The following is a 14,188-nucleotide window of genomic DNA, read 5'->3' on the forward strand; positions in this document are numbered from 1 at the left end:
AATATTTTAGGTAATGACGTGATTAAAATGAATGTACTGAAAGAGAATTTCTTGAATCATCTCATGAGAGTAAAGTTTTTAAAAAAGGAAAAACAAAAAAAAAAAGGAAAAAGGAAAAGAAGATAGAAAAGAAAGCAATGATGAAGATGAAGGAAAAGAGAGAAAAGCAAAGCGAAAAAACAAAGAGGCCACGATGTCAGTAAACAACTAACTATTGGGTGGAAAAAAGAGAGAAGCAAAAAGGAAAAAAAAAAAAAAAGAAAGAAAGAAAGAGAGAAATGAGCACTAGAATTCAAAGTCAATAAGGGAAAGCTCTGCCCTTCTTGGTAATAGGCGTCCATTTCCTCTTCCTTTTTTGCGATTTCTTTCTTTTCCCACCGCGTGGACTTACCCCAACTCAACTACAACAACGGTTACACACAAAAATAAACTTCATCGATTCCTTCTTCATTACAACCTTCTTTCTTTTTGCTCCTTTTCTTCCCAATACAGTGATTCTTTCTGAGTTTTCTCTTTCCAGGACTGATTTTCTCAATAATTCACCTTCTGGGGTTGTTCTCTTTTCTCGTTTTCTTCAATTTTCGACCACTTTTGGATCGGTAAGCTGATTTCTGGGTTGCCCTTTTGGTGCTTTGTATTGGTTTTTTGTAATTCCCTTGACTTTTGGTGTTATTGAGATGTTTTTTTTATCGTGGGTCTTTGGTGTTTGGTTGATCGGAATTGTTTTTTCTGAATTTGCAGTTTGGTGGATTCTGCTGTTTTTGCTTTCCCTTTTGTTGTGGGGATTATTTATTTTTTTTGGCAGAGAAATTTGGATTTTCTCTTCCTGTATTGAGGTGGATGATTCTTGAAGAGGGAAAGAAGGTGAAGTGGGAAGAATAAATTGTATGGATAACTTATGCTGCTTCAATTCCGTCTATTCTCAGGTAGTAATATCTTCTTACGTCTCCTTTGGCTGGTTTTATGTTAAGTTCATAATTATATGTGTTGACTTCTGTTGAACTTTGTATGGGGGTTGTTTCTGAGCTTCTGATGAGTTGTTGAGTTCTAAATCATGGTTCTGAATTATCTTTGTTACCGATCACTCATCAGTCATCATTTGGACTTGTTCTTGATTTATGAGATAAAACTGATTTTGTTACCTTTAGAAGGAGCTCCTTGTTTAAGTTTGTTTTTTCAACATGGTAACTAACTTCATGGGTTGGGATTATAGACTAGTTATGTTCTTGCTTTTATGCAAGTTTTCATTTTGAATACAGCAAGACCAACAAAAGTGGTTGTCTTCACGCAACAATGTTTGGAAGAATTGTCAACTTCTCTTTCTTGAAGTTCAAAGTTGGCGATACTTGCCTTTTGTTTGGTCATTTAAGATTATGCATTTTGATGAGTAAACCGAAAAACAGGTCAGAGACTCTCTTTTGCTAGTTTCATGTTATTCGTATGACGCATATATCACAAGGGATTTGGCTCAATGATGATATCCACAGTTTGAAATCCAACGTCCTTGGGTTTGTCTTTTATAATGAAAAATAAACCCTGAAGATGTTTGTATATTTTGACGGAGCAGTGCTTGGATTTCAATCATGCACCTTTTCTTAACGTGTTCAACAATTGTTGACATACACTCATTTGCTTGTTTTATTCTCTCTTGAGGCATGTAATCTTGAGTATCTACTTGAAATGAACTTTCGTATTGTCTTTTGAATGTGGAAAGATATCAGAACGTTTCACTGGCAAACTGCACTTAGGAGTAGCTCTCCAATATTGCCAATTATTATGAGGCACATTTATCTTGATATCATTGATTATGAACCATGAAAGATTTATTCCCTTTGTCTTTAGTTTGTAGGAGGGCGTTCGTCATGTAGCTCTGGAAAGGGCAGGGGCAATATATGCCCTGCCAGGTATGGGTTTAGCCTAGTAAAAGGCAAGGCAAATCATCCAATGGAGGATTATCATGTCGCTCAATTTATTACCGTGCATGGCCGCGAGCTAGGTCTTTTTGCTATATATGATGGACATTTAGGAGACAGCGTGCCCGCCTATCTACAGAAGCATCTATTTCCTAATATACTGAAGGATGTAAGTTCTTCGCAAGGTGCAATTATTGTTTTGTTAAGATTGCAATATTATATCAATTATCAGCTATCATTACTGGCAAAACTCATTTGGAAATACCATTAATCAGTTCAAAAGTTTCAGATGTTTTTTTATCCCTCATGAATGCTGCATATGAGGAAGGTGTTTGCTGACAATTTGGTATGATATCTTGCTATTGCTTCAGGAGGAATTCTGGTCGAATCCTCGTAGCTCTATCTTTAAGGCTTACGAGAAGACAGACCAAGCAATACTCTCACACAGTCCTGACTTAGGAAGAGGTGGATCCACTGCTGTCACTGCAATTTTGATTAACGGTCAGAAATTATGGGTGGCTAATGTTGGAGATTCACGGGCAGTCCTTTCAAGAAAAGGGCAGGAATTGCAAATGTCTGTTGATCACGAGCCAAACACTGAGCGAGAAAGTATTGAGGATAGAGGAGGCTTTGTCTCTAACATGCCAGGTCTGGTAATGCATTGATGTATCCTCATGAATGCAAATGTTCATACCTTAGCAGACATGCATTCTTCTTTCTTTATCTCTTCGATGCAAACCCGATGGACTGCTGGTCTGTGGTGATTCTTTTATCAAGTAGGAATTCCACATCGATGCGTGAATGCTACTTTTCCTTTTTTCAAAATGTTCAAGTCTATATAAATTAAATTCTGAATTCTTGAAAATTAGGTTGAAGCTTTACTTTTATTTTTGTGTCAACTACTCAGAAAGCAGTTTTTGTGTAGTCAAATATCTAATGAATTTTGTCACATCAAATTTGCTGCATATAATGTTAAACTAAAACTGCTTTCGAATTAAGTGTTGCTTTGGTTTTTATTTAAAGAGAGTTTCTACTGCAAACATTGTTTTCAAATTAGAGGATGGACATTTAGAATTTCTTTGAAATTCACTCCATGTTCTCGTATTTTTTAATTAGATTTTACTGTGCACATGAAATTTTTGTTCCATGTATAATGGTGGGGATTTTCTCTCTCTTCTTCATGTTCTTTCTTCTTTCTTTTCTTCCTTTTTTTTCTTCTTTCTTCTTTCTTTTCTTCTTTTTTGTTTTTTAAAATGAGAAAGAAAACTTTCATTGAAAAAATGGTAAAAGAATACAAAGACATACAAAAAAGAAAGCCCGCAAAAGATAGAGGTAGTAGCCTTAAGGAATGACCTCCAATCAAGCAAAACAATACCCAACGAGTAATTAGAAAAAGAAAACCTTTGCAACGGATATCCAAATGGAACCTAGCAAGGGAGTAAACATCGTTAGGATGATGCTCTAGCCCTCTAAAGATCTTATTGTTCCTCTTTTCTTAAAGCTCCTCGACACAGTAGCACGAATACCTGCTTGCCACAAAAACTTTGTATCGACAGAGGGCATTTGAAGGTGAAAATGGCCAATGCCAAGTCACTATTGCCTTCTATAATCCTTCTTGATTCTAGGAGATGAGATACCTATCCTGATTCCTCTGGATTCTATTTCGGTGTGCAGTCTTCTGTGAACTCTATGATTAATGATCAACCAATGTTCAAAATGTCCTATTAAGCTACATTGTTGGCTGTGAGATAGAAACTTAGCAAACATTGACCCCTAGATTTTCTTTAAGTAGTGGATATGATGTGTCAGGCTGAAAACTGGCCCTTGTCTTCACTTTTTTGGCAGCGAGATGTAAATTGTCACCACTGGAAACAGGAAATGAGAAATCATTTTTACCTAATGTCATAGAAAATCCTGAGTGGTCTCCTAGATTGAACTTGTGCGTTTGGTAACTAGATTAGGGTGTGGCTTTGGAAGTGTTCAGTAACTAAAAACATTGAAAGGTCTTCTTTTGCTAATGCTTTTGTTAACAAAATCTACTATTTTAGGAACGTTTTCTAGGATGGGATAGAGCAATAGAAATTACTAACTGCATATTTTCTTAAAAGATTGATAACAAGAAACAGGACATGGGACTTGCTTCATTTGGAAACTTAAGACTTATTTTGTAGTCACTAGACAGCGCTACCACAGCTCTCTCTCTCTCTCTTTTTCCTTTTTAATTTTGGTTCATTTGGACTTCTAGTCTCCATTTGAAATGTTGTTATAAATATCCTATGCCTCTGCTGGTATATACTTTCTAGATATGTTGTGAATTGCACATGAAGGTTAAGAGGCACATCTATTCTCTTAATTTTTTCGACTCGTATGGAACAGTTAATGATGTCATACAGTCTGAGCTTGCTATGACTTTAATTGTTCTGACTTCATAATAATTCGATTACTTTTTGTCATGGTAGGAGATGTTGCAAGGGTGAATGGTCAGCTTGCAGTTTCTCGAGCATTCGGCGACAAGAACCTCAAGACACACTTGCGATCTGATCCTGACATAAGGAATGCCAATGTTGACTCTGACACTGAGCTTCTGATCTTAGCAAGTGATGGTCTATGGAAGGTAATTGCTACCCATAAACTGCAACAAGTATCCATTTTGAATGTTTTCAGTTCTAAAAACTCTCATGGAAAATTCAGGTGATGACAAATCAAGAAGCCGTGGATATAGCAAGAAAAACCAAGGATCCCCATAGAGCAGCAAAGCAATTAGCAGCAGAAGCACTGAAAAGGGAAAGCAAAGATGATATCTCAATCATCGTAGTTCGTTTCAAAGGGTAAAACTCGTGTTGAGCTGAAGTTTGTTACAACATTACTTATGTATTAGGGGTGTTATGAAATCCATGGTATTCAACTCCACAATCTTTGAGCCATCCCCAGTACGAAGAATCTAAAGAAAAACCCGCATAAATTTCGATATGTCTTCAAAAATATGTTTAATCTCCCTGTTCTTCCCTGCAGAAAGATTAACAAAAAAAGGCATCTGTGTAGTATAATATGATGTTCTTGCTCTAAATTGGTGCAGTTTGATCTTTTTACATGATTTCTTTTCTTCTTTATCTGTAGATCCATGTATACCTTCATTTTTCTTTAACTTTTTGTGAACTTGTGAAACAGTTTGGAAGTGTAGGTTTGGCCTTTAGGTCTCTATGAAACAGCTGCATGAGATATATGCAACTATTTGTAATAGATTGATAAGCTTTTTGGTTGATATATATATATATATATATATAAATATTATATCATTGAAAATAAATTGTATTTCGATGCTCCCTCCCTCTGTTATGATAACTTTCTCTTTGAGGGAGAATCTAATGTTTTTATGACTCATTTGTTTTATTCTAATTATCATTGAAACATTACATTTCAAAAAGAGAAGTAATTCAAAACTACATATCTATAACTCAGGTATTAATGCTCATCTAACTTGGGTTGACTATCAGTTTTGCTTAGGTTCGGTGGAAGATGAGAAAAATTCGGAGCTTCATTTATTTGATTTGGTAAAGAGAGAGAATGTGGCACATTTATGTGTGTTTAATGTGGATGATTTTGTAGGTGATATCTATATCTATCTATATATATTTGTCTTTGTCAGATTTTTAATCTCATCAAATATTTAGTTTCTGAATTTTTAAAATTAATATTTTAATTTCCTTAGCTTTAAAAATTGATTCCGAACATTTTAAAAATAACAAAATAAATAAAAATATTTACAAGCTATAACAAATCTTTTTGTAGACTGCCACTAAGCCAAAACAGTGATGATCAAGATTGCAAAGTGACATTTTACGTCCTCTAATAAAACATCAACTCTATCATTTATTAAAACCATATATTGTTAAGAGTGATTATCATATTTAGCACTAAAGTCATCCAACTTTTAGAACAAATGTTTATTTGATGTTTAAAAAGGAATTCCTTCCCAGTATCTATTTTTCTTCCTCTATTTTTTCTATTTCTTTTTCCTATCTATTTTTCATTAGTCATTCTTTTTTTTAAAACAATACTTTGAATATTTTTTTTAATGTATTCACATACATTTAGATATTGAGATTTGCAAATATTTCTCTCTCAACGAAATATACTCTGTCTCCATGAAAACGTCGATGAAGAACATGATCATTCAATTCATGAAATGAAGATGAATGAAGAATGTGATCGAATTTCACACATTTTTGTCTAATTGATATTATATTGTCTCTAAAAAATTATTTATCTTATTTATATTTTGTTATTGGAATCCATTATATTTTTTTATTGTTATGTATTTATATTTCAAGATATTTGTGCTTCTAAAATTGAATTGTCTAAAAAAAAAAAATTAATACAAAAAAAAAATGAAATTAATGTTTAGTTTAAACTTCAATAATTTTAAGTAACTAAAAAATTAATAATTTCAAGATAACGTGGAATTAATTTCAAATTTTATTTTTTAAAAATATTCAAAATGTGTATTTGTTTATGAAATTAGTTCAATATGTTTAATAGTTTGTACGGTAATTTGTCCTAAGTATAAACATTCTTAGTATAGGACAAATCAAACATAGTTTTACATATAAACATTTATAAAAAGGATCAAATCAAACATGTAAACGTTTAAGTTTTAAACTTATTTTATAAAAAATGTTTTTAAAATAATGTATTCTTAAAAAAATATATTTTTTGATAGATAATCCAAACCCAACCTTATTTTTAAAATTAAACACTACTTCAAAAGTTCAACCAAATCCACGGTTACTTTTACATATAGATCACTTAATTTCTAGTTTTGAACAATTTTTAATTTCAAACTCAATTGACAAAAGAATGTTTCTTTCAAAATGTAAGTGATTAAATAGACCTCCAATTTAAATCTCTAAAGTTTATTTTATTGTAAATAGGAGTGTGTAGGTCTTGCTTGTACACCAAGTTTGATAGCTTAAAAAGATAATGTAAGAAGAAAATTGGGCATTTAGAATTTTCTATAGTCTTTTCTTTTAAATTAGGTTATTTTATTATTTATTAAAGAACTAGGATTATTTTTATTGATGCTAAATTTTGGATAAGGGAAAGCACCTCTAATAACATTCATGTAGGTCTGATAGTGAATTTATTTGAAGAGAGAAGAATGTGACCTACAAAAAAAAAAAATGATAACCTGCACATTGGTGTGATGTTTGCCACACATACTCCAATGCTTAAGAGCTAGAGGGTTTGAGGGTAAGATTGATAACTTGTAAAAATACAAGTTATTATGACATTTTAGATACAATAATGGGACCAAAATGCATAAGAAGTGTATCAAAACGCGTCAATTATGTTGTAAATTCATAAATATTTAGAAACACACTTTGTATAAGCATTATGCCTGTTTTACCATGTTTTTAATGTCTAGACGCAGGCTAAAGAGTAATGAGTGAGCTAGTGAATCGCAGAGGAACTCACACCAAGATTAGACGAAAAGACTACATGAGAATGCGAGATTTGCTAAAAGACAAAAGTGGTAGATGAAGTTAATGTGACTTGACAATAGAGGCAACTTTCAACGCTGACATGCTTGAAAAACTAGATTTCCTACCTAAATTGCCTATAAAAAGAAACTTCATCCTTACAAAGTGGGAGCGACGTCTGAATGGACCGCGATCCGTACGCTTGAAGAGGTGGGCAGAGTCTTAGAGAGTTGGTGGCAAGGAGTAGCTTTACCACCGTCTATAAAGCACTTCTTCATCTTCTTCAGTTAGTCTATAGAGTGAAGGAGTGAAGAAGATCACATCCCCCATCTTCCCCTTGAAAGGGTAAGAGCCATACACAACAGAATAATTAACAAAGACCTTAACTTAATTTAATTGGAATTTAAAAAAACAGTGCATTGGCAAAGTAAAAACATAAACAAATTTCTAAATTACCTAATAAAATTACATAAAAGAAATATAAAGAAGAAGAACTTATGTTCATTGATGACTCAGTCGCTACAAGAAAATGAGAATCTTTCGATGCACAAAAGAGTCAGGAGATATTGAAAAAACGTCGAGAAATGATTTTTTTACGCATAAATTCTCGTCAAGATTGAAGTCGGGAAAAATAAGTCGGAAGATACTTGACATCTCCCAACGCCTTATTTAAGCATCAAGAGATGTCAAGGATCTCACGACGCTACATTTTGTGCATTGGGAGATACTTCATTTTTTTTAAAAATAATAGTTCAATCCAAAAGAAATGGAGAATGACCTTCATTTTGTGCATTTTGGCAATCCAAAAGATATTCACTTTGTGCATAATGGCCTTCATTCTTTTGGATTGCACTATTATTTTGTGCATTGGTATAATTTTGTAAAATAAAAACAACACCAAAATTTCAAAAGTCTTTTAATAATTGAAAAAATATCTTTAAATAGCCTAATTACATGCAATAATTGCATGTAATTAGCTCACTCAAATCCAACATCTCACTTTTCCCTTACTTACAATTAGGGTTAGTGATATGAGATTAATTGGTTAAACTCATTAACCGCTTTAATGAATATTTGTTAACTGTATGTACACTCCATTAAAGATTCACAACTGAGCTCTTCTCACTGTAAATATATTTATGTATCTATGGATATAGACCAATATTAAATTTTTCACAACTTACTCATGTAAAATTCACAAGTGTTCGTAACACCAGTTGAGTCAAATTACCGTTTTACCCCTAAGTTACTTCTAGTCAGTAAATACGAGTGCAATTTGAATAATTTTACACGAGTAAGTTGTGAGAAATATAATATTGAAGCTAGCCTAATTATAGAGTCCCTCAAGAGATTAGGGTGACACTTAATCTTTGATTAGACTTGTCACCACGTGCTCGAGACGATGTGGAGCGGTTGACGTCCTCAAAAAAGTTACTTAAAAGAAAATAGGAGTTTCCACCAATCTTGTATTACGGTGTGATTGGACACCGAAATAAAGTAAAAAATTTACAAAAAAAAATGGTCTGCGAAAAATTGAGTTGAGTTTAGGAGTCATTTGTGTGTGGGGAAGATATTAGCACCCCACAACACCCACTTAGAAAAATCGTAGCCAAATTTCAAATCCCGAATTGAAAATAATTTTTAATTTATTTTAAAACTAATGTATTATTTTACCCTCTATTACTCCAATATTTGAAGCAATGATCTCATAAAATTAGTGGAATAATATTCCATTAATTAGACTATACATTGAAGGAAACTTCTCACCTTAAGAAAATGAGAAATTATTACAAATTCTCAAAGTCTATCATAGGCTAGTCTTTGAATAAAGATTTTTTAAAAATATTGATTAAATTCATTTTTTTCTTAAGATCAAATATCAGACTCCTAAAAATATTGATCCCTTACCTCAAGAAATCTAGAAAATCGAATTTTCAAATTTCCTAGATTCCATCGTAGATTTTATTTAAAAAACGATCAAGTTATTAGAAAAGATTGATTTAGGAAACCTTATGAAACCGTAGATAAAATTTTGAAAGTTTTGAAAACATACAAAAGTTTATAACATTATAGACAAGTTTGCTAAATGATTAAAAAATATTTTTATATTAAAACATAAAGAAATTTAAATTTGAAAGATTTTAAAACATTAAAAAATTTAAATACAAAAAGTTACGTTTAAGTGCATATAACAATAATTATTATGATAGTAATGTGAATAAGGGAGGAAACATAATAACAAATAAATAAAATAAGGACAGAAAAGAAAAAGGAATGAATAAATAAAAAAAGAAAAATGGTAGAGAAAAAAATAAAAATAATAATCATAACAAAAATAAAAATAATAATCATAATAAAATAACAACAACAACAATAAGAACAACAACTAAAAAAAGTACACTGTAATAGTAATAAAATAAAATATAATAGTAATAGAATAAAATATAATAATAATAAAAAAATGATAATAACAATAATAATGGTAATAACGATAATAGTGATAAAATTTTCCCTATTCTCATTATTTTTTTCTATATTTTAGAGAAAAAAAAAATAAAAGTCAAGAGTTGAGATTTAAAAAAATCAAGTAATGAAATACGGATAAATAAAAAAACAAACATTTTGCATAATTTTTTGGAGAGAAGAAAAAAACTAAAGATTTTTTTTTTAAAATGATGATAAAAGAAAAAAGTAGTAAAAAAATACTAAAATTTTTCTACATTTTCTTTTCTTTCTCTTTTATCTTTTAAAAATAGAAGAAAAGAAAAACAAAGATTCGAATGCCAAAGAAATTATTTGTTATATGGGATGCGGATCCTTGAAATTAAATCTCTACCAAATACAACCTCCAACTAAGTTTATTTGAACATGAGTTTTGATTTGCTTAAGATAAATAAAAAAAAAGTAGGGACAATAAAGTAACGAAAAGAAAATAAGAAAAAACTCACATTTTCCAGAATTTTTTTCGCATTGGCTCTAAATAATAAATTTTTTTCTAAACACTCTCTAAAAAAGTTTTTTTTTTTCTTTCTAAGAAACTTTATTCCTCCTCTTTCCAAATGACAAGGGCACTATTTATAGACCCGAAGTGTACCACAAATTAGGAAAAAATAATAAGAATAAAATCAAAACTTGATATTATGTGAATAAAAATAAATTTTCATTTTCCTAAAATAAATAAAGTAAATTAAATGAGATTTTTTTGTGATTTTGTAAAAGTAAACTAATAAATCAAATGGATATTAAATTTTTTTTGTTTAAAATTGATTTTCTTTTTTTTCCTAAAATGATAAAAGTGATATTAGAAGATTTTATTTAAAACAAATTCATTTGTAAAATAGTACAAATGTGATATTAAAAGATGTTTTTATAAATAAATTGATTTACTTTTGTTTCCTAAAATAATAAAAATGAAACATTATAATATACTATGTTGTTACTAATTTTTTATCTTTAAACGTAAATAAGTTTAGCGATTATTACTAATCTTATTATTAATTTTTTAAAAAATATGTGTAGGATAAAAATTGGTGGCTACAAGACTCACCTCTTAAGCGTGTACTTATACCTCAACAACTCCTCCATGTCCTCCTTGGCCGTAAAAATGCATGATGACATGGTTATGACACTTGGATTTTCTTTTAACCAAAAGCCCTAATCATGCCACATTGATGTCTTAAACGCATGACTAACCTCATGTGCCTTCCTCGCATAGCTTGGCTGCATAATCTCTTAACGTCTAGCCTTCCTCGCCTAGCTAACCTCTTAATTGTCTAGCCAAATCCCTAGCAAGCCTTCCTCACATGACCTATCCACGTCTTCCTCACATGACAACCTCTAAACACTTGGTCACAAGCCTTCCCCGCCTAGTAGCACTCTTCCTCGCATGGACAAGCCTTCATCGACCATACTAACCTCCAATTCTCTTCGCCTGGTCATTGCCTAAATGCCTAGTTAACCTCTTTGAAGGTTATCTTGCCTAGTCTAATTATTCCATTATAACAAAAAAAACACTTTATATTCGTCGATTTTTCTCTCTTTACCTAATTCAAACAATTCAAATTATTCCATTATAATGTTCTAAGTTGATTCCTTGTGAGCTAGCGGGAAAACCTAATACGCCTATAGATCATGAGCTCCAACGATCCGAGATTAACTGGCTAAACTCTTTAGATCGAGTTAATCAACCTTCGTTAACTAACGAGTCATTCCACTAAAATCTTGTAGTTACACTCCCCTCATTATATAGGTATATTTGTGTCCATGTGATATAACCATGATAAGTTAATCATTCACAGGTTGTTCGTAACCTCGATTGGGTTAAAGTTTCGTTTTACCCCCAAGACTACATCATGCTCCTTAAGTCCTACTGATCCACTATTGAACAATTGGTTTAAGGTAAAACCTATAAATTGAATCCAATGAGAAGGTGGTGCCCATTGTTCAAGACTTGGATTCAGTCCTTAAGGGAACAACCTATCTACTATCTCTAAAACAGGTATGAGTGAATTTCGTCTTATCGGACCAACACCATTAAACTGCCCTCACCTATACAGATCTAAGGATAATTTTGTGGGAACAGAAGTTCATAGTTAGCTCAAGATTAAGGTTAAGTTACACTAGATATCTATAAACAAAATAGTCGATTTTATTAGAGTCAATGATGTTATAACCTTGAAGCGACTATTTACATAGAATGCCCTCACTTTCATGTCTCTACATGAATAATTCAGGATCACATCGTTTATACTAACTACAAAGAGGGCTGCATCCATAATGTCCCTAGAATAAGGTGTCCAACCATATTCATATACTATAGGCTATTTAGGTTATATACTCGAACTTGATCTACGTTTATGTCTCTACATAAAGTTCAAGTTTACTCCATAATAACCTAGGGTCCTTAGTTTATTGGTTTTAAGATTATAATATCAATAACGACTTTATTTAATAGAATATGATTACAAACTATGAGTTTTATGATATAGATTCCCACAATTTTTAGCAGAGTGAATCTCAATATTCATTCATAAACAGAAGAGCTTTCTTCATACTGAGAACTCACCCAAAATAATTCAAAACGATCTATAGAATCACTCCCAATTTCTTGACCTTTGGCTGCTGCAGAATCACAATATTTTTCTTTTTGTTTTTCGCACACGCATGAAAACGCCAAACCATGCAAATATATAATGAACCAAGATTTGGACAATCCCATGGAAAAAGGAAAACCAAATCTTCAAGAAAATAATATCTTAACCAAGATATTCTCCGGTATAAAATAAATAAACAAATATTAGAAAGTAGGAGTGTTCATGGTTCGGTTTCAAGCTAAAACCACACGGAACCGCAATATGGAAAAAAAATCTCATACAAAACTAATTAGAACTGCACGTTTGTGTCAAATTGAATCAAAATCGAACCCCATATGCGGTTCGATTTAAATTCTTAAAAACCTCAGACCACTAAAGGATGGAGTTCAATAAAATTTGTATTTCTGTTTTAAATCTCAAACAATCTCGAGCCACCAAAGCATCGAGTTTTATAAAATTTTCTTTTCTATTTTAGATCTCAGTGGATCTTGAGTCAACATATTTAACCGAGTTTTAGAAGCAATACCTTTTTTTAACACTTCTTAATTTTTTTTAAATGAAGCGGTTCGGTTTGGTTTTAGAATCGGTTTAAAACATAAAACTGAACCAAACAACATAAGAAGTGATTTCAACATAACACAAATCGCACCGAACCGGATGCAATAGGTTTTGATTTGGTTTAGTATGGTTTTACAAATTGATTTAGTTTTCAAATATTTTATGGACACCCTTATTAGGAAGGAGACACACGAAATATAACACATTTTAATATACGTTTTTTAGGCTTAAGTATTTTAAAGACCTCGAAAATAACTTTTTTTTTTTTTGCAAAGGCAAGTTGATTGAGCTAACCATTTTTTGTGTATTTAATTTCTTTTGTAATGAAAACTAAGGAATTGTACTTGGATTTATTTCGTTAAAATTATTAATTGTTGATTTTTTTTTTAATTTTGCAATATATTTTGTTATAGGAAATTCATACTCGATTATAAAATCAATGTAGAAGCATAAAATACTAATAATAAATGTGAAACAAATCAGGGGAGTTGTCAAAAGTAGTGAATTTGACAAAATATTTACAAATTATAGCAAAATTTTAGATTTTATCAGTAACAAATATTTGATAGAAACTGATATCCTTCTATTATTGATAGAATCAAAAAATTTTGATATAGCTTGTAAATATTTTAATTTAGTTTGCTATTTTTAAAAATGTCCCAATAAATCAAAATAACTTTTGCCAATGCTTTTTTTGTTTTGCTAAAACTATGTTGCCATTTAAAAAGCTCTAACGAAGTTTTGTACATGGACAAAAAATAAACAAATATTATGTGTCGATGCATCATTCGTGGCCAAAAATTTAATTTTTATCAAAAAAGTATTTTACGTGGGCATATATTTATTTATGTCGACAAATTTAGCGTAGGAAGAAGATTTGTTTTGCCGACAAAAATAGTGTTGATAGAAACAATTTATGCCAACGATAAGAACGGGGTAAATATTCAATACATTATGTAGACAAGACGATGTTCATGGGTAAAAAGTCCTTTATGTTGATGTACTTTTCATGGATAGAACTTTTTTGCCCACGATTTTATTTTACGTGGGCACTTCTACCGATGTAACGCTAACAACGTGGGTAGAGGAAAAATTAAATGACAGAGTTTCGACCACTATGCATGCCCACACAAAAGTAATGTTA

At 31.3% G+C, this 14,188-nt stretch overlaps 1 protein-coding gene across 2 annotated transcripts; it reads left to right on the top strand.

Moving 5' to 3' along the window:
• Nucleotides 1-248: 248 nt before the first annotated feature.
• LOC101214223 (probable protein phosphatase 2C 9) lies at nucleotides 249-5,179 on the top strand. 2 transcript variants are annotated; one of them, XM_004137115.3, is made up of 6 exons: nucleotides 266-599; nucleotides 742-926; nucleotides 1,843-2,082; nucleotides 2,285-2,561; nucleotides 4,373-4,527; nucleotides 4,605-5,179. In XM_004137115.3, the coding sequence occupies exons 2-6, from the start codon at nucleotides 888-890 to the stop codon at nucleotides 4,743-4,745; spliced, it is 852 nt and encodes a 283-aa protein (XP_004137163.1). In that variant the 5' UTR covers nucleotides 266-599; nucleotides 742-887; the 3' UTR covers nucleotides 4,746-5,179. The 2 variants fall into 2 exon arrangements, 1 of the variants encoding a protein (XP_004137163.1); XR_004216102.1 differs by lacking the exon at nucleotides 4,605-5,179 and having other exon boundaries at nucleotides 249-599; nucleotides 2,285-2,689; nucleotides 4,373-4,511.
• The last annotated feature ends 9,009 nt before the right edge of the window (nucleotides 5,180-14,188 follow it).

Source organism: Cucumis sativus, chromosome 4, assembly GCF_000004075.3.
Source record: "Cucumis sativus cultivar 9930 chromosome 4, Cucumber_9930_V3, whole genome shotgun sequence".
Taxonomy (NCBI): domain Eukaryota; kingdom Viridiplantae; phylum Streptophyta; class Magnoliopsida; order Cucurbitales; family Cucurbitaceae; genus Cucumis; species Cucumis sativus.